Source organism: Mus caroli, chromosome 15, assembly GCF_900094665.2.
Source record: "Mus caroli chromosome 15, CAROLI_EIJ_v1.1, whole genome shotgun sequence".
Classification (NCBI taxonomy): Eukaryota; Metazoa; Chordata; class Mammalia; order Rodentia; family Muridae; genus Mus; species Mus caroli.
Window position 1 is genome coordinate 3,372,871 of NC_034584.1, and position 24,180 is coordinate 3,397,050.

The 24,180-nt window shown below is 41.4% G+C and overlaps 1 protein-coding gene across 3 annotated transcripts in view; it reads right to left on the reverse strand.

Annotated features, from left to right (window-relative positions):
- The window catches only part of Osmr (oncostatin M receptor), a 55,120-nt gene that overhangs the window by 14,031 nt on the left and 16,909 nt on the right, over window positions 1-24,180 (reverse strand). For all 3 annotated transcript variants that reach the window (XM_021183607.2, XM_021183606.2, XM_029470024.1), the window contains exons 3-9: window positions 18,887-19,056; window positions 13,571-13,742; window positions 11,040-11,318; window positions 9,597-9,732; window positions 8,771-8,922; window positions 4,522-4,664; window positions 3,747-3,900 (exon numbers count right to left, since the gene is read on the reverse strand). In XM_021183607.2, coding sequence (XP_021039266.1) covers window positions 3,747-3,900; window positions 4,522-4,664; window positions 8,771-8,922; window positions 9,597-9,732; window positions 11,040-11,318; window positions 13,571-13,742; window positions 18,887-19,056 — 1,206 coding nt within the window. The remainder of the gene's footprint in view (window positions 1-3,746; window positions 3,901-4,521; window positions 4,665-8,770; window positions 8,923-9,596; window positions 9,733-11,039; window positions 11,319-13,570; window positions 13,743-18,886; window positions 19,057-24,180) is intronic.

The window sequence follows — 24,180 nt, forward strand, 5'->3', positions numbered from 1 at the left end:
TTAGGATAGGTAAAGATCCTTTCCCAATCTGTTGGTGGCCTTTTTGTCTTATTGACAGTGTCTTTTGCCTTAAAGAAGCTTTGCAATTTTATGAGGTCCCATTTGNCGATTCTCGATCTTACAGCACAAGCCATTGCTGTTCTATTCAGGAATTTTTCCCCTGTGCCCATATCTTCGAGGCTTTTCCCCCACTTTCTCTTCTATAAGTTTCACTGTCTCTGGTTTTATGTGGAGTTCCTTGATCCACTTAGATTTGACCTTAGTACAAGGATCAATTCGAATTCTTCTACATGTTAACCGCCTGTTGTGCCAGCACCAGTTGTTGAAAATGCTGTCTTTTTTTCCACTGGATGGTTTTAGCTCCCTTGTCAAAGATCAAGTGACCATAGGTGTGTGGGTTCATTTCTGGGTCCCATTTCTGCTCAAATTTCTGGGCTAAGAGGGACCCGACTGGAACCATCAGGACACAGGAGCCAAGGAAGAGCAGGGGACAGAATCTTTCCAGTTTCCATCTGCATCCAGGATTTTGCCACAGCTCTCCATACCCAAATTCCTCCTGGAGAGAACTGGTCTCCCAGAAGTACTGACACACCACGGACTTGCAGGAGGGGCAAGCCACAGTTAAAGACAGCAAGACCAGCTAACACCAGAGACAACCAGGTGGCAAGAAGCAAGGGGAAGAACATAAGCAACAGAAACCAAGGCTACTTGGCATCATCAGAAACCAGTTCTCTCACCACAGCGAGCTCTGGATACTCCAAGACACCACAAAAGCAAGACTCTGATTTAAAATCACATCTCATGATGATGATAGGGGACTTTAAGAAGGACATAACTAACTCCCTTAAAGAAACACAGGAGAACACAGGTAAACAGGTAGAAGCCCTTAAATAGGAAACATTTAAAAATCCCTGAAAGAATTACAGGAAAGCACAACCAAACAAGTGAAGGAATTAAACAAAACCTTCCAGGATCTAAAAATGGAAATAGAAACAATAAAGAAATCACAAAGATAGACAACCCTGAAAATAGAAAACCTAGGAAAGAGATAAGGAGTCATAGATGCAAGCATCACCAACAGAATACAAGAGATAGAAGAGAGAATCTCAGATGCAGAAGATACCATAGAAAACATTGACACAACAGTCAAAGAAAATGCAAAATGCAAAAAGCTCCTAATCTAAAAGATCTAGGAAATCCAGAACACAATGAGAAGACTAAACCTAAGGATAATAGGTATAGAAGACAGTGAAGATTCCCACCTTAAAGGGGCCAGTAAATATCTTCAACAAAATTATAGAAGAAAACTTCCCTAACCTAAAGGAAGAGATGCCCATAAACATACAAGAGGCCTACAGAACCCCAAATAAATTGGACCAGAAAAGAAATTCCACCTGTCACATAATAGTCACAACACCAAATGCACAAAACAAAGAAAGAATATTAAAAGCAGTAAGGGAAAAATGTCAAGTAACATATAAAGGCAGACCTATCAGAATTACATCAGACTTCTCACCAGAGTCTATGAAAGCCAGAAGATCCTGGGCAGATCTCATAGAGACCCTAAGAGAACACAAATGCCAGCCCAGGGTACTATACCCAGCAAAACTCTCAATTACCATAGATGGAGAAACCAAGATATTCAATGACAAAAACAAGTTTACACAATATATTTCCACAAATCTGGCCAGAAATGGAAAACACCAATACAATGAGGGCAACTACACCCTAGAAAAAGCAAGAAAGAAATCTTCTTTCAACAAACCCAAAATAAGATAGCCACACAAACATAAAAATAATACCAAAAATAACAGGAAGCAACAATCACTATTCCTTAATATCTCTTAACATCAATGGATGCAGTTCCCCAGTAAAAAGACATATGAAAACAGACTAGATATGTAAACAGGACCCAGCATTTTGCTGCATACAGGAAACGCACCTCAGTGTCAAGGACTGACACCACCTCAGAGTAAAGGACTAGAAAACAATTTTCCAAGCAAATGGTCCCAATAAGCAAGCTCAAGTAGTCCTTCTAGTATCAAATAAAATAGACTTTCAACCAAAAGTTATCAAAAAGGATAAGGAAGAACACGTCATACTCATCAAAGGAAAAATTCTACCAAGAACTCTCAATTCTGAAGATCTAAATTCAAGGGCATCCACATTCATAAAAGAAACTTTACTAAAGTTCAAAGCACACATTGCACCTCACACAATAATAGTGGGAGAATTCAACACCCCACTCTCATCAATGGACAGATCATGGAAACAGAAACTAAACAGAGACACATTGAAACTAACAGAAGTTATGGACCAAATAGATTTAACAGATATCTATAGAACATTTTATCCTAAAACAGAATAATATACCTTCTTCTCAGCACCTCATGGTACCTTCTCCAAAACTGACCATATAATTGGTCACAAAACAGATACAAGAAGATTGAAATTATCCCATGCATCCTATCAGATCACCATGACTGAGGCTGGTCTTTAACAACAACAACAACAACAACAACAACAACAACAACAACAACAGGAAGCCCACATACACATGTAAGCTGAACAACACCCTACTCATTGATAACTTGGTCAAGGAAGAAATAAAGAAAGAAATTAAAGACTTTTTAGAAATTAATGAAAATGAAGGCACATCATACCCAAACTTATGGGACACAATGAAAGCAGTGCTAAGAGGAAAACTCAGCTCTGATTGCCTCCAAAAAGAAATTGGAGAGAGCATCCACTAGAAGCTTATCATCACACCTGAAAGCTCTAGAACAAAAAGAAGCAAATACACCCAAGAGGAGGAAATAATCAAGGGCTGAAATCAAACAAGGAGAGGAAAAAAAAAAAGAACTATAAAAAGAATCAACAAAACCAGGAGCTGGTTCTTTGAGAAAATCAACAAGATAGAAGAACCCTTAGCCAGACTACCCAGAGGGCACAGAGACAGTATCCAAATTAACAAAATCAGAAATGAAAAGGGAGACATAACAATAGATACTGAGGAAATTAAAAAAATCATCAGATCCTACTACAAAAGCCTATGTTCAACAAAANTGGAAAATCTAGATAAAATGGACAATTTTCTAGACAGATACCAAACACCTAAATTAAATCAGGATCAGGTAAACCATCTTAACAGTCTCATAACCCCTAAAGAAATAGAAGTAGTCATTAAAATCTCCCAACCATAAAAAGCTCAGGACCAGATGGGTTTAGTGCAGAATTCTATCAGACCTTCAAAGAAGACCTAAGACCAATACTCTTCAAACTACTCCTCAAAATAGAAACAGAAGGAACACTACCCAGTTCATTCTATGAAGCCACAGTTACAGTGCGTATTCTCCCCTGGAGATGGAATAGTTTCTGTCTAACCAGGAACTTGTCACAACTTCCTTTCATAGAGGACTTCATAAGAGATTTTTTTCTACTTCTATCATGTTTAATGTTCCAAATAGATTTTAAAAACTGGTTGAGTGCATATTACTTTTAGCTTCAGAAGATATAATATATATTTAAGAGGCATTAACTCTTATAAATTATTTTGATGACTTAAAAATATCGATACTGAGTTGTATATTTTAAAATAAATTTTATTCGTTTAATAAAAAAAATGAAGTATGACATCTGCTTTAACACGTTCCTCCCAGCATTTGGCACAAATCAAAGCTCTGAAGAAAGTCATCCCATATTCTCTGGCTTACACCATGATACCAATGCCAGGAAGTCACACATACCAGCCTCCGGTGTGCTGAACTCTTTTTGGGTCCAGTCACTCCATTTCCAGAAGTGGTTGGCACTTGCACAGCGCACAAAAGCCTTGTACTTTGTGTCTGGATCCAGATCACTGAAGAGGTAGTTTGCGCTCATGTGGGCAGAAACATTGTGCTCCTGGGTCGCGAAAGTGAAGGGAAAACAAAGACTACAGTTGCATTTGTGTCGAAAAGCCAAATCCGAATACTACAGTCCCTAATTTGGATTAAGACCAGGTCTTTCAAAGGAACATTTTTCCTCCTTAGGTTTTGTTTGCTTGCTTGCTTGCTTGCTTTTTTTCATGCCAAATATTTAGAACAATTGCAGGACCCACTATCAACAGACCACCCATACTATGAACCAATGTTGAAGTAAGGGCCTGATGTACTAGTTTATCATGTATTGTTGGGTTGTTCTTTTTGTTTGGGGAGCAAAGTCTTTCAATGTAGCCCTGGCTAGCTTAGAACTCACTATGTTCATCAGGCAGGTCTCCAACTTGTAGTAATCCTCCTGCCTCTGCCTCTCCAGTTACAGGTGTGCACCAGCATGCTTGGTTTGAAATAAGGCATGTTTTTGTTTGTATTTTGGTTATGTAGCTAAAGACAGCTTTAAACTTGTGATCTCCTAAGTAAACCGTTTGAATGGTAGGATTACAAGTGTGTGCCACCCACGCTGAAAAAAAAAAAGAGCTCATTCTGCCATCTCTCTGCTAAGACACATTGAAGATTTTTAAAACAGGAAATGAACAAATGTTCTTACACGAATCACTTCTCCTCCATTTTGGAGTTTAACCTGACACAAAAGTGTGTAGTCGTTTCCATGGGAGTGAACCTTCCAGGTCATGTTGGCTTTTGTAGCACCTATAATTTTAAGGGTGACGTCCTGTGGAGCCTTTGGATGAACTGTCAATAAAAGAACAAGAAACAAAAAAAGAACTCAAGCAGATCCAAACACAGAGCTCAGTAAATAGGCAATTCATTTCACCATTTATTCATTCACCAATGCTTTTTGCTTATGTTTAGGAAAATGCAGACAATACTGGGCTTGCTGACCGTATGTACTGTGTCAAGTATATAATCTCTTTCACTAATTGCCCTTGTATATTAATACTAAATGCATTAGTCACTGAAATAAAACACAAAAAGTAACTACACACAGGCACTTAAAATTAAATACCATCAGTCAGGGTGTGGAGGAGAGTCAAACTTTAAAGAAGGCTGCCAATAGAGAAAGGTTATAATGCACCCGAAGTCTAACTAAAATAATATTCACAATATCAAGGAATACCTCCAAGCAATCCAGTATACATAACATTTGATAATAATCTCACCAATTGTCAAGGGAAAAGATCATTAACAAACACGCCTGCCTCCAAATGACCCACGTGATAGAACTGCCCCAGGAGAGTTTAAAATAAGTCTATGAGCGAAAGCCACACAGGTGAAATGAATAGAAGGACAGTAGTTCTCAGTGGAGAAACTGAAGCTAATAAAAGGGGAAAAGAAAGTGAGGAGGCTAGTGTAGAGGTGGGTTATATAGACAAGGGATGGTGAGGCATGGCTGAGGAGGGGCAGGGACATTCAGACACTAAGGATGTTTGAAAACCCATAGAGAAAACAAGTATTTTAGAAGCATCGCATGCATAACTTTTCATTTAAAAGAGTTATCCTACACAGGGGACTATGCTCCTCCCAGGTATGGCACATTGGCAAATAAAGAAACCCAGAACATTCCCTTAAATTATTGATCAGAGGCATCCCAGAGACTCTTAAAATAGCGCAAGTTATTCCCAGTGCTCTTGGCTGCCCCCTAGAACTTGACGGTAAGACCTTACTGCTGAAGCTACAGCACACATTAGTCACAGGACATGGAGAAATCAAGTCAGTAGTGACCAGAAGGTTTCCTGCCACTAGGTATCTTTCTGGAAGAAGTTATACAGACTGCTGTGGGAGGGTAGGAAGGCCATCAGCAATGTCACCAACTGTGAACCCAGTGAACTGTAATGATGACCAGTGTGGTAGGATGCTTTTAGATGCAATAGCGGTATGAATGCTGTGGGGGTAACCAGCACCTCTATGCTGGGATTAATGGTCCATCACAGAGTAGGAAACACATGCGTGGTACCATAAGTCTGGCCAAGACAGGTGAGATGAACATAGCATCAAACTACACTCTAAATGTCCACCTCTCTGCGCAAAGAATGGTGGGTGGAACAAAAGGAAAACTAAATAATAATGGCAGAAAAGAGGAGGAAAAAAGAACCAGCTGAACATTTTAAACCAGAAAGTACAGTGTGGGAAGTGAGACCCTGGCTGGGAGTCAGCTGGGAAATGTGGAGAATGGCTATGGCCATCACATGGGAAACTCCTGCCTAGGAAGTGGAGAACAAGACATGGCCTTGTTTATATGGAACTTAACATAGAGTTTTAAAAGATGTTTCAAACACCCTTGTCACCTTGTGATATCCAAGTTGACCATTCACAGAGCTCTTCTAAGCATGAAAACAAACAGCAGACTTCTTATACCATGCCAAATGCCAGAACCATATGAGCTGAAAGCCAAAAGAATACCCCAGAAAGAAAAATGATAGGTTGGCCTGATTAACCCAGAAATGAGGAGGAGGTAGGGAATGAGTAAGTTTCTCTCTAAGTAGCCTCTATGTCATTTTGGTTCTCTACATCAGGGTGATGGACAGCATCCTTGCCTTTAAATGGAGCCTCCTGTAACAGGATGCCTTGCAAACCATCCAGCAAGTCATGGTCCAACTCTCACATCCTCACCCTCAGGACCTTTAGACTCTGCTAGCCTAATGCAGTCTTAGCTGTTCAGAATCTCCACGTGTGCTTGAGTACAGAGTATGACAGCAGAAAACTGCCACCAGGTTTATATAAGTCTCAGATTTGGAGCATGGGCATTGACCTCCACCTCCTGTCCCAGCTCTTTCTCCCTTGCTTTATTCCAGGGTTTCACTATATTACAAAGGATAGGGTCAAACTCATGCTCATCTGTCTCAGCTTCCCAAGTGCTTGGGCCTTGCTAACTTTGGGAGTTCCTTGCTTGATGATAAGTACCATTCTCAGACCAGGCATCAGATAACCAAAGCTTTACATGCGCCACCATGGCATGAACCACCAGTTCTTACTTGGTTAAATACAAATTCTGCCAGTGAAATGGAGCAGGGTTAACAGAGCTTAGTTATTCAGTGAAATTGTGCATTTAAGGTGGAGACCATTTACCCCATGAACAGATGTCTCACTTATCAGAAGGTTCAAGTTACCCATCCATGATATTTAAACTCTTCCCGATATTTAATTGTGGAGAATTAAAAACCTATTGGCAAGGTTTACTGACAGCCTTGTCAAACCAAAACCAGAATGAGTGTTGTGGCTGCCATCTGACCAGTAGATGGCAACCTTTTGACTAAAATTGGGCATGGATAGTCCAATCTGCTCTTATGCCAAACTACATACTGTGATGACAGTCACAATGTCTGTCTCTGTCATTCCCTCACCCCCACCCGCTACATACGGGATAGAGGTGGGCAGTGGGGCTAAGGCTTGAACCAAGCCTGGTGGGGTGTTTGTTATAGAGCAGAGTGATCAGTCACACCCTCACCATGGGAAAACCGTAACAACCAGTAGAGGAACGAACGAATAAATAACATGACCCAGCACATCATAAAGGAGAAAATGGTTGTGTTTCCAGGATAGGAAGAGATATTTAAACTTGTAACCATCAAGAAATACCATCTTAGGCTCAATTCAAAAATAAAAAGGGATCCTACAACCTTCGGGAGACTAAGTAAGCCCACAGAGTGAGCATGTACCTGGGAAAACTACTTCAGAACACAATCTGAGAGGTAAGCACTCAGGAATACTATGTCTTTGCCCCAATTCCATTTTAGGCACATACTGAGAAAATATGGATATGTCTACAGGCAAGTGTAAAATCCTGATATTACTTAAAACTCTACCCCAAGCAGAACATGATGCCACTTGAAAGCCACTGAGAGAGATGAATGAACAAATAGTATATGTTCACAGGAAGTGCTACACAGTAGTACACAGAAGAGATTACAGCAATGTTTCCAGGGTAAACACATCATGCCAATATTATATAATAGTATATAAAAAGTAATTCCTAGATTGCTATAGATGCCTTGTTATACAATAAGGCCCAAACTTTCCAGATCCTTAAAAGAACAGGGAATGAGAATACACATCCATATTCCTACATACAACCGAAAGCAATAGACAGTCTAGGTAGAAGAGTAGAGAGAGAGGTTCTGGGAGAGGCCATGCAATAAGTATATGCCTCAATACTAGTTTTTAAGTTTGTTAGCAAGCTCACTGATACTTGAGGTCTGATCAACGTTGGTACTCTGTCTGGACTCCACCCCTACAGTTACCTGGCAACAACCAGGTATGCTCCTCCCCACAGTTACCTGGCAAGATTCAGGTAGCCCACTATAAGAGGGGCTGCTTGCCCCCTCCTCACTCTCTTACTCTCTTGTTCTCTTATTCTCTTGCCTCCTGCTCCCTTGTTCCCTCTCTCCTCATTCCCTTACCCCCTTCTCTCCACATGGTCATGGTCAGCCTCTACTTCTCTACTCTCTTCTTCTCTCTGCCGTTCTCTGCCTATACTACTCTCTTAACTCTCCTCCCCATGCCCAAAGTAAACTCTATTTTATACTATACCATCGTGTGGCTGGCCCTTGGGGTATGGGGAAGGATGCCTTGGTATGGGCCCACAAAGACATCTCCTTCCCCCACACCTCACCACAACCACAGAACATATTCTTATATCTTTATCTTTTTACTCTCACAACAATCAAAACAAGTGCTTTGGAATGCACACATCCATGAGGGTAAGGGTGAACAAATAGAAGAACAAAGATTAGCTTCACTCGGGTTGTAAACTAGGCCAGTATCTGCAGCACATTTACTGGGTCTCATTGTATATAATGGCATACTAGTGTCCATCATGGGCTGTGGCATTGCTGTCTCACCTCTATGGGTCAGGTTAAAATTAATGTTGACACTTCTTTTCCTTAGTTGGTTTTCAGCTGTAAGAGTAAAGTTGTATATTTCCTGTGAGCCTTCAGTGATTTGCCAGGTATAGGAGTTCCTGTAGTTAGAAACCTCACATCTCTTAGAGAACCTTAAAAAGTGGAGGGAAAAAAACAAGACAGGAAAGACAGGATTTAAACACTTCCATCCAAGCAGATGTATCCTAATTCCTTGGGACATTAAAACCATAAATCCATTGATCTGTCACCAATGGATACCAATTATGAAAATGTTTCACTGAATTTCTGTATATGAAATTTCCCTATGGGTGCTATTAACATCAATTAATCTAGTTGAATATTGTTAAAAATTTAGAAAAATTGGAGAATGTTATATCAGCAGATAAGACTATTTTAATATAAAGATACACAATCTATTACTCTTATGTAATTGTACGTGTTCTTTCAGAGCACATCAGGTAGAAGATTCTATACCCCTGTAAAACACACAAAAAAAATTTCTGGTGATCCCAGAAGGTAGTTCTAAAATATCAGCACACATTTTCAGAAATGTCTAGATAGAGCTCTCCTTCTGTTCCGCATGTCTTTTTAATATGAGTAGAGTTGGAGATTTTTTTTTAAGACACACTAACATAGGCTTAACTATAATGGGTAGGAGGAAAGGACGTACCCAGAAGAAAGGAAGACACACCCAAGAGTATGCGTGTCTTCTCTAAGGGTGTGTGCTTCTCTAAGAGAGAATCACTTGTCACATGACCATTAAACAAGGAAGACCCTGTAGATGATATAACCAGAGCCAACTCACGATTCACATAAAGTGTAGTTTTGGAATCTTTGTTTACGCCAAGCCAAAGTCGTATCTATCCCAGGTTCCCATGAACAGTCCAAAGTCTTAAAGTCTCGGGTTTCACAGGAAAAATTCTTGGGTTCCTCAAGCACTTCTGTCCATACAAAGGAAAAGATGAAATATCTAATTAACTTCTTTCATTGAATGACAAGTCAAAGGGAAGTTCTGCTGGGTCTAAAATCACAATCCCCAAACAGTGAAGGATCAAAAGACAGAAGTCAGCAGATCAATAGCCCGAGAAAGGCTCTTCAGGTACTTCCTCATGTTAGTCTCTCCCCATTCTGGGATATCTTAGGGATCAATAGCCTATATTGTGCATGAGGTTGGCACTGTGTCTATCTGAGAGAGGGTTGGTGTCCCATATTGATTCTGTGATGTCCATTAAAGCCCAGGTATGTCAGCCAGACTATAAACTGATTCACTTCTACACTAGGGAGCAGAGAGTTCTGGGAATGGCAAAGCTCCTCAAAAAATGTAGTCTCTTCTGTTCCCAGAACCTAGAGTAGGGGATTCCGAAGGTGGAAGCATCCAGGCCTGGGATTACCTCCTACAGCAATAGTGAGAGATGTTTCAGATTCTGTCCTATGGTCTGGGTATATGATGGATGGAAATTTGAAAGCACACACAGCAGACCACCTAGCACAGGCATGCTGTGACCTACAGAAAAGTCAGCGTGTTCTCATCCCACTGAAACAGGCCACTCAGTTAAGAACAGTATTGGCCACTTTTGATGAACTAATATATTGCTGCTAGAAGCATCCCATACTCATGGATTCTCTACATCAGTACTATGCCATTTACAGAAATGACCAAGCCGATAGGCCTAGCCAGGAGATAAGGTTATCATAGGTCTTTGAACCTCTGTGCACCCTCTTTCTGTAGTTAGCTGACTGACAACAACACCCCTCCTCCCTCCATGATTTGGAGAAGATTCCAGTTCAGTTGAGTGGATCAGAGAAGAATATATTTTTAGTGGTCCAGGTCATAAATGGAAGTCTCTTTCCTTTAACACTATTGGTTCTAGGAATAAAACTGATACCAAACATCACGGATAAATAGGATATCCTGGGAGTATTGCTGTCCGGTATTACTTTCAAAGCCTCTTTTTGGAAAACTTGTGAAATCAAAGACAACTAAAACCACGTTTGAATATGTTTCTTTGCCTTCTGGCAAATGAGAAGGAAGGAGACCTAACACAGTGGTTCTCAGCCTGTGAGTCATAACACCCACAGGGGTCGCATATCAGATATTTACATGAGGATTTATAGCAATAGAAAATTACAGTTGTGAAGAAGTATTGAAACTAATTTGATGGTTGGGTTGGGGGTCGCTCTAACATGAGGAATGGTATTAAATGCTCACAGCATTAGGAAGGTTGAGAACCACTACTCTGATACTTACTCGAGACAAAGAGAACAGTACCAAATATTCCTTTAGGACCCTTCATGGCTTGACAATTGATGTTTGTCCCTGTGTCACTAAGGAAAACTACATTATTCAATTTTAATAATGACACGTGGGAATCAAGTTGTTCTCCATGGATTGGCTCATCTTGCAACTTACAGGATACATTATATAGATTCTGCCCATACATCAGACAGATGGTGACATTGGAGCCTTCTTCCAACAGTTTGTCTTTAGGAAATATTAATGATTTATCAGGTTCAACAGAAACCTTTGCTGAAAGACAAAAGGCCTTGGTTAGAATATTACTCAGATTTCAAGACACATCCCCTCCCACTCCCTGCAGGTAATACGGTTTTATTCTACCTTCTGGGGAAAATAGCAGCCTAAACTTCCGTGTGATTCCTGGGCCTTTTGGTAGGGGGAAAACCAAAGCTCTCCAGTGAGGGACCTTTTGTCATACTGTTCCAGCTAAAACAGCATCACTATCGTCACTTCTGGTTATTGTGATGTTGTTACTGTTTGGAGCTGCTCTCTGTGGGCCACCCACCATGCACGAAGTGTCATGAAGTGTTTGAGTTCCTTATCTCAAGTCATCCTCAAGACCTCTCAACAGCGAGATAGACCGGGACTTGGAGCTGAGGTTGCTTAACTTGCCAGTAGTAAACGCATATTCAGATCTCCTAGGTCTCCGTGATTGTCCATTTGAGATTCAGAATCCCTGGGAGACCCTTAATGATGGTCAATTTGAGTGTCTGGGAGATGAGTCTATGAGTGATCATATAGATTAGGTTAATCAAGATGGGAAGACTTTGTCACTGTGGTTGGTATCAGTCCCTGGCTGGAATCCTGGACTGTAGGAGATGGAGAACATGATTTGAGCACTAGAATTTCTGTTTCCTGATGGTAGCTGAGATATGAACAGCTGTTGCAAGCCCAAACCAACCTAACTGTCCCGCCATCATGGACTGTACCCCTGAAATAAAAGCCAAAACAAACTCTCCCTTTAATTGCTTAAACGAGATGAAACCAGCCCAGCTCCAAAGCCATGTCTTCTCCATCGCACTGCATCACACCCCCTCTGCCTTCCCAGAGATGCTCCTCACCCAGCTCCCAGCTCCTCCTGCTCCAGTCTTCCCTTCTGTGTGACCTTTGCCATATCAAAGTCCCAAGGACTCCCTCCTGCCACCTGCCACTCAGGCTTCACCACCTCAGCTCTCAGCCTGATGTAACCTGGCTGGTCTCCCATTAGGTCACTAGGTATTATCGCTGACCTCACTGTGCCAAGTGCATAGCTCTTCTGAAGGTTTGCAAGATCTCTAAATGATTCTACTGATCAGTCACAGTGGAGAAACAGCCCTCTAGGAGCCAGAACTCCCTTTTATATTTGTATAAATCTTACAGTTACAGTTTTGAGAAGTCTAGTCAATTTTACCAGTGTTGTTTATGACATATTTCTTTCTCTCTCTCACTGTTGTTTGAATGTTCAGAGATGGAATCTATTTATTCTTAGACATCCTTGAATTCTCTATATAATCCACCCAAGCTGACCTTGAATTTATCTTAACCCCTCATTCAGACTCCTGCGCACTGATATGTGCCACCATGTGATGGAATTTCTTACTACCTTTCTGCACTGATATTTTCCTTCTGCCTATTTCAGCAGTAGCTATAGTTGTGAAGGGCTTAGCCTATGTAGGTTCTTAGCTTTCCCTGGTTATCATTTTATGTATCTGTAAAGTGGGGGTAAAAATAAAGCTTTTTTTTTTTAAGTGTCAATGTGATAGCTAAACCAATGTCTACTGTTTAAAACTGTAGAATGTACATTTAATTTCACTATTATCAAGGTATACTCTAAACTATTCCTGGGTTAAGAGGTTGCCACTTAGAGTTAATAAATTTGCATCAATGCTTGGCAAAGGAACTGTTATATTGGTAGAGCTTCATGTAATACAATGAAGAACAGAAATGCTATTGTTATAGATCTGGCCTCTAGCCAAATGGAACACGAGAAGGCATGGTAAAGACTGCTCTAAACCGTTCCTACATCAATGTTCAAGGATCAAAATTAAGGGATAGTTAAAGTTATTTGTTCACAGTTCTATCACTATAATGAAAAGCTGCTTTATTATCCCCATATTACTCCCTGTCTCTAAACTGAGGATTGGAGAACCACAGCCCATGAGCTAAGTCAAGTATGCCATCTGTTTTTATAAATAAAGATTTATTGACACACAGCTGCTACAGCCACAAAAAAGAAACATTCCCTTTATCTTTCCCAAATATGTGTGTGTGTGTGTGTGTGTGTGTATAAGATATTCAGAGGTAAAATTTCAGGTGTCTAGAGCTCCACAGGGAATTTCAAGACCACTTTTTAGTTTTGTTTTGACCAAAGAAAAATAAAGCCAGTGGCAATTCAGTGTCTTTCACAGAGACCGGGGTATCCTCCAGTTGATTACTGATCTCTGAATTATACTAAATCTGATTATTCTTGGGGTCACTTCCCTTGTAACCACTTCACTTCTTACCATTAACTTCTTTCCAGGAACTCCAGTTGCCCCAGGAACTCTTTGGAAGGGACTTGGTGTCTTCTACCAGAGCCCTTATTCTTATGAAATGTGTGACACACTCCAAAGGGATATCAGACGTCCAGTTCCAACGCACAGCTTCCTTGCGCTTCACAGTGGTGCTATAATTCTCCTAAAAATAATAAAGGCAATATTTGGAAGTATACAGTCATTGCAATCCTCGAAAGTAGGTCAACCCGAATTACTCCAAAGCATAGACTTCCACCCTACATTAACTCCACCATCTATTTAAATTAAGCTCAATTGTAACCCTTGACTCCCTTAGTCTGATGTCTTGGCAGTAGCAGCTATGGCCTCCTGTCTCCTCAGTCCCATTGGCTGTCACATTCTCTAGGGGTCCATACAGATCAAGAGAGAAACCATTCAAGCCTTGCATCAAAGATCTGAGACAGGCGTCCAGCCATGCTGGTCACATACAACCCACTACGAAAATTCTAAAAAATCTAGTTAATTGAGTACTTACTTTTAGAAGTAGGCACTATTTGTTGGGATTTTTAAAAATTCATTTTAGCCAAGGTTAGATCAGACTAGCTAAATCTGAGTGAACAGGATAATCCATCCTCTATGGCACTCCAACATCACCAAGTATCCCCTGTTTTTTCTCTCCTGTCTTTTCAGATGTGGTGGCCAGGTGGACCACATCCTTCCACTAAGCTCCAGCCGCCAGAACCTTAGGCCCTAGAGACACCAAGCAAACAGCGTTTTTCATACTTCTCTTTGACCTGATTCAAGGTGAACTGGGTCTTAATCTTTCTAAGACAGTGGCATTTCAAGTTGCAAAGTTGATCAACTTCAGTGGTGCCATTACACCTTTCCTTCTCCAGTTTTCAAGGCCTCCAATGCCTGGTTCCCATTAACCTGAAGGAATCTTCTCTCTATCCAGCACTCTTGAGGGGTTTGGAACATCTCAGTGTCTGATCATGAGGCATTGCTGGCTTAGCATCCTCCACCTGCCTCTGCATTAGGAATTAGCTGTTATTGGAGCCTAAAGCATTCTCCTTCTCTTTCATGAAGCCTTCTTAAAATAGTTCAGTGTTGAAGAGAGAAGCCTTCACACATAGATGTGCTTCACACATGCTCAGCAAGAACTCTCCTGCAGAACTGCACCTCAAGTTCCTAGGTAATTTCCTGCTCTTTGCTTTAAATTCTTCCCATCTCTACCCACCAAAGCCCTCTTGGAATTTATCTATGATGCTGACAAGGACCAAAGAGAGATGAGACCACTATTTCTCCTGTACCTCCAGGAATTTTTCTTCCATGTGCCCCTCCAGAATCCTTGTCCTGCACCCAAGTCTATGCAGGATGGTCTTATGTCAACTTGACATGAGCTAGTGTCATCTGAAAAGAGGGGACCTCAATTGAGAAAATGTCTCCATAGATCAGGCTGTAGACAAACCTGTAGAACACTGATTGAAGACAGAGGGACCAGCCCATTGTGGGTGGCTCCAACCCTGGGCTGGTGGTCCTGGGTTCTATAGTAAAGTAGGCTGATCAAAGGTATGGAGAGCAAGCTAGTAAGATGAACTCCTGTGTGGACATCAGCTCATGTCTCCAGGTTTCTGCCCTGACTCTCTTTGATGATGAACTGTTATACAGAAGGGTAGGCAAACAAAATAAAACAAACAAACAAACAAAACTAACAACCAACCACAAACCCCTCCAAAACAACAAAACAAAACAATCAAAAAGCCCAAAAGCAAAACCCTTTTTTCCTCAAGTTGCTTTTGGACCCAGTGTTTGATTGCAGCAATAGTGACTCTAACTAAGGCAAATTCCCTACAGCTGGGGAGTGGAGATGCCAATCATGGTGAATTTCCTGGGGAAGCTAGTGGGAGTCTGTACGCTTATACCTTGGTGTACATGATAGGTCCTCAGTTTGTGGAGCACAGTAACCACATGTCACACTCGTAGGCAACAACTCTGACATCTTTGCTCCTGCTCAGATCACCAATCTTAAAGCACGTACACTACAGAATTCACTCAGTAGTGGGAAGAGAACACTGTGGCCCACCCAGGTACATGCAATTGTGTGTCTCATTTCTACTCTCTATAAAATAGAATATTTAAAACTGTTACTATTTTATATCAACTTATTATTTTGCTCTGTTCTTAGATCACAAAACATATTCCTGTCTGCCTGGTTTTAAGATCCTGATTCATGAAACTTTAATTAATTAAGGAACAGCCTTTAGATGTTACATTTGAATATTCTTTAAGCTAAATTAAATACTAGACAACAACAACAATAAAAAAGAAAACATCTTGGTGTTCTTATTCTTATTGCACTTGGTCTAAACACAATCTGAGTGTTCTACCCATGAGCTTGGGTGGTCTTGCCCTGCCCCTGGCTGCCCCACCTGTCTCCACATGCTCTGAGCCCACACACTGCATCCTGCCTTCCAGCCTGGCAGCTCCTCTACACCCTTCTCTCAATGCCTCTGATGGCTCCCATTGGGTTTTCCCAGAGATCTTGTTCCCAACTTTCACATTAAATTAACTTTGATTTCTCTTTCATATATTGGCTCAACAAATCTTCCATCTATATAGTGGGGAAAAAATTAGGCCTAACTCCAGCATTCACGAGTCACCCTTACACCCCATATGAATTTAGAACACCCCATTTGTGGGCTCAGCTTTTAGATTCCCCACTCTTTGTACAATGTCTGATGCAGGCCCACACTCGAATATTCTGAGCTGAGTAATATAGTCACTTGATTAATCTGCAGAGTTTCCTATAAACTCTGTGGATTTGATCTAACCTCAATGTATGCTCTGTGGTCTTTATAGCCTTGTCAATGAAGAAGATAAAGCTTTGACTGTGTCATTCAAATTAGCAATTTAAAAAGAAATTGTGGCAGATTTTCTTTGTTTTGTTTTCAGCCATTGAAGTGGCAAGTTGAATAGAGCCCTTGAAGACATTAGTAGGTCACAGAAACTGGCATGCACACAGACACAGAACTATATCTGAGGTCCCTGACACATTGCTGAGGCATGAGCTCTGTCCCTCCATGATTCACACCACAGGTCTCTTTCCAAGCTTGAGCTGCTTTCCGCCTTTTCTTGCTGTTGACTAAAGAATACAGAAAATGTCCTAGAGGGAAGAGCAGAAGTTTGGCCCGGAGCAGTGCCATGTAGTGTGCCTGTCAGCAGGGCTCCGTGTGGTCAGCACTGTCGGGGAGGTGCCCTATTCTAACTCGGAGCGTCTAGGTCAGTGTGCTTTTCCTCTGGCTTGTTGGAAGTGCAGTGAATGGTGAGGCACTAAGTCGCCCTCTCAGCATGGTTGTGATGGGATTCCTGGCTTGCACAACAAAGAAGAATTTCGAGAAGGAAGTGTGTTCTCTCCCTCATGTCTCTCCTCAACTTCAGGTACAAGAGGGGTCATCCAAGGGCATCGCCTAGCCATAGCACATGACCATTTTTTCTGTCTGGCCATGGGGATGAAGAAGGGGGACACTGGTTTTTGTCACTGTTGTCCTGGGGCTGTGGCTGCATGTTCTTGAGTTCAATGAAATAAACTGGTGGTGTAATAGTCCACCCTTTGAGATCTTAACTCCTCATAAATTACAGAATAATTTCTGCTGCTTTCTTGTTCAAAGAGACATTTTTGTGAAGCTAAAAGGAAACCAGACTTAAGAAAACAAAGAATGGGATCCACTTTAGCTCCATGACTAATGTTCCTTGCCTTTCCTAATATGAGAACTGATGTGAACTGATGTGAACTGCTTTTTAGAGAAATAACAGAATAGGTTTCCCTTGTTTCTACACTAGTGCTATTTTGTTGTGGTGATATGAATTAATGCTCCCAAATCCCTCCAGTGCTTCTCCCAACTTTCTGTCTTTGGAGGAGCATCTTTGTCCAATAAGACCTTTGTTGAACATTTCCCTAGGCCCAAGTCACATACCAATGCCCATCAGAACCACATCACTCAGGTTTCATAGTATAAGGTGGGATGGTGGCAAGATGGGAAACAGTGGCAAGTGGACTTATTGTACATCTGTGTTACGGAGGTGGCATAGTGCGTTCAACAACTACTGTTGTGGGAAAGGGCAGCCAAGTAACAGACCTGCTATAAGTCCTATGGACTGAGCCAGACTTGACTTATCTTTGGCTGCTTGCTTGGACTTTATATGTAGTAAAGGATATGGGGAAAAGCTGAAGACTCTAACATTAGTGAAAGGCTTAGCTAAAAGGACCTACATTCCTGATCCCTGTGTGCCCAGCATCTGCTGCCCAAGAAAAGGGAGACCTTGATGGGGCACATAGGTTTCATTTACCTCCAGATTTCTAAGGCTTCTTGACAAACATCTCATGACAATATCTAATGCCTGTGACCAATGTGCTCTTAGATGAGACTATGTTGGCCCCAGTAGACACTTCTGTTTTCTGAATCAAGATGAGTGAAAATATACTCCAAATAATTCAAAGCAAAAAAGAAGTTGAAAGATTTTCTTTCATTCAGTTTGATGTAGTCCAAGTTGGCCCTGAGCTGACTCTATAGCACAAGGTGTCTTGAACTCCTGATTCTCTGGCCTCCACCTCTCAAGAAGGATTTAATCAATTAACTTATTTCTTAACAAACTCATATTCCAGGAAGCAGAGGACACTGACTCACATCCAGTGCAGTCCATGTGTTGGCCACATATTAAGTGCTGGGAGTTAGCTCCTCTGTGCACGGAGCACAGAGCAAGCAAACAGAGCCCCAAGAAGGATCACCGTGAGAAAAGTGTCGGTAAGTCGTTATATCTCATTCGGGATAACCCAAGTTCCCTGGGTAATCCTTGGTGGATGAGAGGAGGAAAGTGAAATAAAGGCTCTTCACGGAACATGCAGATCCAGTCTTTACAAGGACGGACCCAGCAATTGTCCTCAGCACAGCAGAACAGAGAGAATAATCTACTCTCTCAATGAACCCATCAAACCCAGTCGGTCTTATTACTTTGTCTTAACTCGGTGACTTTCATTCTGTGAGTTGTGACCCTCACCAGGGTCATCTGAGACCATCAGAAAACTAGTAAGATTTAATTTATGATATAACAACAAAAATAATTGTATGGTTTGAGGGTCACCACAACATGAGGAACTGTAGTAAAGGGTCACAACATTACGAAGGCTGAGAACCATTGCCTTAACAAAACACACAGGGATGCAATTGTTTAGGAAACCTGTATTGAGAGGGAAATGTTCTTGGATGGCATAAAAGATAAATCATGGCACAGGAAAAGAATTTTTAAGACAATAAGTCACAAAGTACTTACCACCCAGATGATGTTGGATATGTTCAGTCTACTGATCTCTATCTGAAATATCATGTTTAATTCTTCATGAGTAAGGGCTGGGACAGTCCATTCTAAATTCACTTCTTGAAGTTTCAATTGAAAAGAAACTTTATGTATCTCAGGAATCAATGGTAAAGGCTCCTCCAAGACTGAAAGACCAGAAACAGGTATAAAACAACTCTCAGTGGGGGCTTAAACAGCCACACATCAAACCACAGAGATACTAGTGAGCTTTGGAAAGTAGATCTGTAAATGCATCCTAGCATCAGAATCTGAGAGAAGCTGGAGAGGAATTAGAAGTCATATCAGCAGAGGAAGAAATTAAGACCCAGATGAAACAAAGAACTTGCTGGGCAATGCACAACATAATAATATGTTGGGGGGGGGGAAGCACAAAAGTGTCTTTCCTGGGTAGTCAGATTTTAATTCATAATAGAGACAAAGAGATTTTTTTTCTAAAAATATCATATTTTAAAATTAAAAAATAAAAATTAGGTTTTGGAAATTCAGGGTTCTATGGCTTATTAGAAGACTAGAAAAATGGAGAAGCATATTGTATATCTAGACTGAGGTTCTATGTATTTTAATGTACTGAGTTTAGTCACCTCCAGAAAGAACTCACTGAACTCTTTGGATGGGACAGCAATAACTATAGGCTCTAAATGTGAGTCAAAAAGACTTGTAACAAGGTTCCTCAAAAACAAAACAAAACAAAACAAAACAAAACAAAACAACAACAACAAAAGAACCCAACTGGAGAGACACAGCAACACAATAGAAATAATTGAGATTGCAACCTTAGAGCAGTGAGCAGTGTAATGAGTCTGTAAGAGAACAAGAATTCAAACATGAACAATTTGTGCAGGCGACTGACCGCGAGAGGTGACCAGTGTCTCTCAGACTGTCTGTAAATCTGAAACAACACCATGGCCATTGCTTGCACACAGAAGCATCATCAGCTGATACATTCTGCTGTGAGTGAGAGGGCGGGCCTGGATCCCCTTGGGTTACTGTCAATAATAGGAGTGAGAAAGAAACAGCATATAGAATTGAAAGAGAAAAAAAAAAAACCAAACAACCCACATTTCATGTGTTGCTAATTCTACCCTCCCTACTGAAGGGGTCTGAAGTCAATGTTACAAAGGTTTTGAAAAGTAAAGACTCCCTTCCTGAAGTCAGCTGCTGTCTGGTGATCCGTATAGAACAGACATCCACGTCTCGGCATTTGTTTTCCTAATTTCTTAGAATTCAGTGATCTGAAAGCCTCTTTTAAAGGCAAGAAGTTGTTTAGGGAAAGAATGGCCTGGTTGTGAAACACATATTTAGCTTGATTAAAGCCCTGGGTTCAATCTTCTGCAGCCTTTCCCATCCACAAAGGCAAAGGAGTATCTTCCTAATAAAAATGTTAGCAATCTGCAAAATGTGAAGGCTCCCCAGACTGCTAGTGCACATGTGCTGTTTTTCTCACAGAGGATAGCAGTAACAATCCTGAGCACACGTTATTTATTTACTAGGCATGGTGGTGGCTGCTTCACTTAATGCTGTGTGGTATAATGCTGTAAAACCACAAGACAGTTTTTATTATAGATAAAAATCAGGGCTCTGAGAGATTAAATAACTTACAAAAGCTCTGTGAAACTTAATAGTAATCTCCCTAATATCCAAATACATGCTCCCTTGTTACACTGTTTCACAACCGGGAAGATAGGATCCGTTGTCTATCCATAGTCTTCTGGGATGGGATGCCCGAGGGGTGTGCTTCATGGCCTCAGCAGCATCCAGGGTACCACTGACAGGATGAGATTCTGGATGGAGCGGCGGTGAGAATGAAGTGCGTTCATGTCTCTGCTTTCCACAGTGGAGGACTTTGCATCCCGATAAGGCATTGTCCTCAGATGGCAGAAGGTTTCAGAAATTGATATAAGAATACCCATAAAATGAAAGACAGCTATTTATAGGTCGCCTAGCCTGTGGGACTATTTTTGCAAATATGGCAAGGAAAGGATAAATGTGCTCAACGTGGATGCCTTGACTTTAGAGTCAGCAGTGGATCCTATCATAGGACATGAAAAACATGAGCAGCCATGGGGGGAAAAATGACTTGAACGTCATCAAAATTAAAATCTGTCCATCAGGGACAGGTACCACTGTCCAGTGTTACAGTGAAGAAAATAAAGATGGCAAAATGGAAGAAGATAATTGTAAATCATGTGTTAGATAAGTTTCTAGTATCCATACCATCATATCATATAAAGAACTCTTACAAATTCACAACAGAATAGCAATGAACGCTCACTTTAAAGATGCATGTAGGACTTGGACATTTCTCCAGATAAAATAGACAAATGGCCAAAGAGCAACACGAAAAGATGTTCATTGTCGCTTGTCATCAAGAAAACGCAGATCAAATCCACGAAGGCATCTCAAGTGAGACAGTACCTCACACTCTTAAGGAAGACTTCAGCAAAAAATTAAAACATGGGAATCCCACATGCAGACAGGGTGTAAAGAAATTTGCAGTTCTTGTACACTGCAGGTGAAATGTAAAATGGCCTATCACTGGGGAAGACCTTTGGATAATTTTTTTTTTGGAAAGTTACAATAGAATTCTAAAGTAAGACCCAGCAATGAGATTCCTAGGTCTATATCCCATTCATCTCCCAAGTGAAACTGGGATTCAAGTAAAACATCTGCCTGGGAATGTTGGGAGTAGCGCCATTTACAAACATCAAAGGGTGGAAAAACTTCAGATGTCATCTGTGGGCGGCGTTCGGATTGAAAGTGGTGATTTCTCCTTAAAGTGCAACTATACTGCTCAGTAGTAGAAAGGGAGAGAGTGGGTGACCCATGCTACTGATTGCATGGAACTCAAACCATGATAAGGAACAGAATCCAGAGTTACGTATTACATGGTTTCACTTATGTGAAATATCTAGAAAAGGTAAACCTGTAGAAACAGCAAGAGGGAGGTCTGGTAGTCGCCAGCATTGGAGGGAGAAGAACCAAAAACCTTTGCTTTAATAGATACTAACGTTTTGAACCGCCAGAGGCTGTGTCTCTGGAGTTGTTAGGTAGCCTGTGTCCTGGCAGCATTAATAGCTCCACTATTCATTTCTAATAGGCCAACGAAAGACATGAGTAATAAGTACAGTAGAGAAAGCAGGCAGACTCAATTTGATGGCATTGGCAAGAGAAACACTCTAGGTCCGGCTTGAAATGAGGTGTAGGTTTCAACGAAAGGCAAGTGTTGTGCATCATCGTCACTAAGCAATCCCACTCAAGGTGTGGTCCTGCCCATCATTGGCTCAGCTCCAGTCTTCCTGCAAGGTGGCCTAACAAGTCCTTAGAACTGGGAAATCTCTTCTTGGGAAACACGCACAAAATTAGAATATCTTCACTCCCACCAGGATGGTTCCAGCAATATTACAAAATAATGATTGGTTCGCCGTAACCATAAAAAAAACTGAATCTTATGTGACTATTACATCAGTAAGGAATGTCAAGAGACATGATTAGGATAAAAAGAAAAAAATAACAAAGAGTTGAACTTCTGGAATCCTGTCAACTCCACTCTCACTCCCTTGTCGAACTTGGGTCATATGTTTTGACTTAACTTTTTCCATATAGCTGTCTGAGTGTCCAACAGAGATTCTTGGAAACTTGGTTCTGGTGTGGTCAAAGGCAGTTGAACTATTAAGAGGCAAAGCCAGTGGGAAACAACAGCTTTCTGATCAGACACAAGGCCCACACAAAAGGATGGAATTCACACCTGGTACTGGAAACCCAGCCAGCCTCCTATGGCCAGTGAGGTCACAGACCTTTAAAAAGAATATATTATGGCCATTTTACTAAACCACCATAATTCTTCACTACATGTTAATTGTATCCTTATGCCTACAGATAAATGTAGTTACCACCCCATATCTAAGAAGCCTTTCTCTACAGCAAATAGAGACCATCAGAGATAAACACATCATGGGGAGCCCAGTCCTGATAGATATCTCTATATCACAGATGCATCTGTGGCTCCAAGGACATCTCAGAAGAAAGGGTGAACTGATTTCAAGAGGCAGACTGTCAGGAAGTCGGTGGTGAGACATTTTCTCCTGGGCATGGCTGCATAAACAAGACTAAACCAACAGCAAAATCAATGGATATGTTAATGTGGAATGGGAAACTTTACAGGGGATTCGACTCCTAGATCAAAAACGATGGGTAACTGATGATTGCTGGGAGAAGAACTAGCCTTTCCCAGGGTGTTAGTCCCTCCAGGAATGAGCGCCCCTTATTGGTGGTCAGCCCTGAAAGCATAGATACAAACTACCAAAGTGGAGTCAGCACAGTGTATTTATATGTTTGTGCACACACACATACACACATGTATATATGTAAGAAAGTAAGTATGTATGTTCACATCAATAGTAATGAAAGGAAAAGAGACTGTTAATGAGAGCATAGGAGAGGTTAGAGGAGGGTTATCTGGAAGAGATTGCAGGGAGAAAAGGGACAGTGACTAGTGGTAGTATAATTCTATTTCAATTAAAAACATATTTTATGAATGAATTAATAAACGGATGGATGAATAGATGAGAGCAAGAGGGGGGAGAGGGGGGAGAGGGGAAGAGAGAGAGACAGAGTGAGGGGGGAGAGAGAGAGAGAGACAGAGAGAGAGAGAGAGAGAGAGAGAGAGAGAGAGAGAGAGAGAGAGAGAGAGAAAGGTAGGGTCTTAGTGAAAGGTGGTTAGTCATTGCCTAGACTGCCCTTAGACAGGATCAATATGGTTCTTTGAAACCCAGGTTCATTTTATCAGTTTGTCTGGATTTAGAGTCAACATGGAAACACAGCTTTGGGTGTGTGGACGAGGGTGTTTCCATAAGGGTTTAACTGAAGAGAAAACCCACCATGAATGTGGGCAGCAACATCAATGGGGTTGTAGCTCAGGCTGAATAAAAGGGGCAAAGCCAGCCGGCTACTGTAGCACTCTAACCATCTACATCGCAGCCCCGTCTCTAGCCAGCCGGCTACTGAGGCACTCTCACCATATCCCTCCACCAGTCCTCCCTCTAGACCCTCCCCAGCATGGCAGACTGTGCCTCAAACTGGGAGGCAAAGCAGATCCTTCCTTCACCTGCTCCTTTTCAAATGTTTTGTCATGGTAACTTTAAATAATGTCCATGCTCTCTCTGTGTCTCCCTGACCCGTGGCTTTTCTCAGCCCTGCTCATAGCCGACGGTAACAGGCGGCTTCTCTGCGGTGGGTTGGCTGTGATGGAG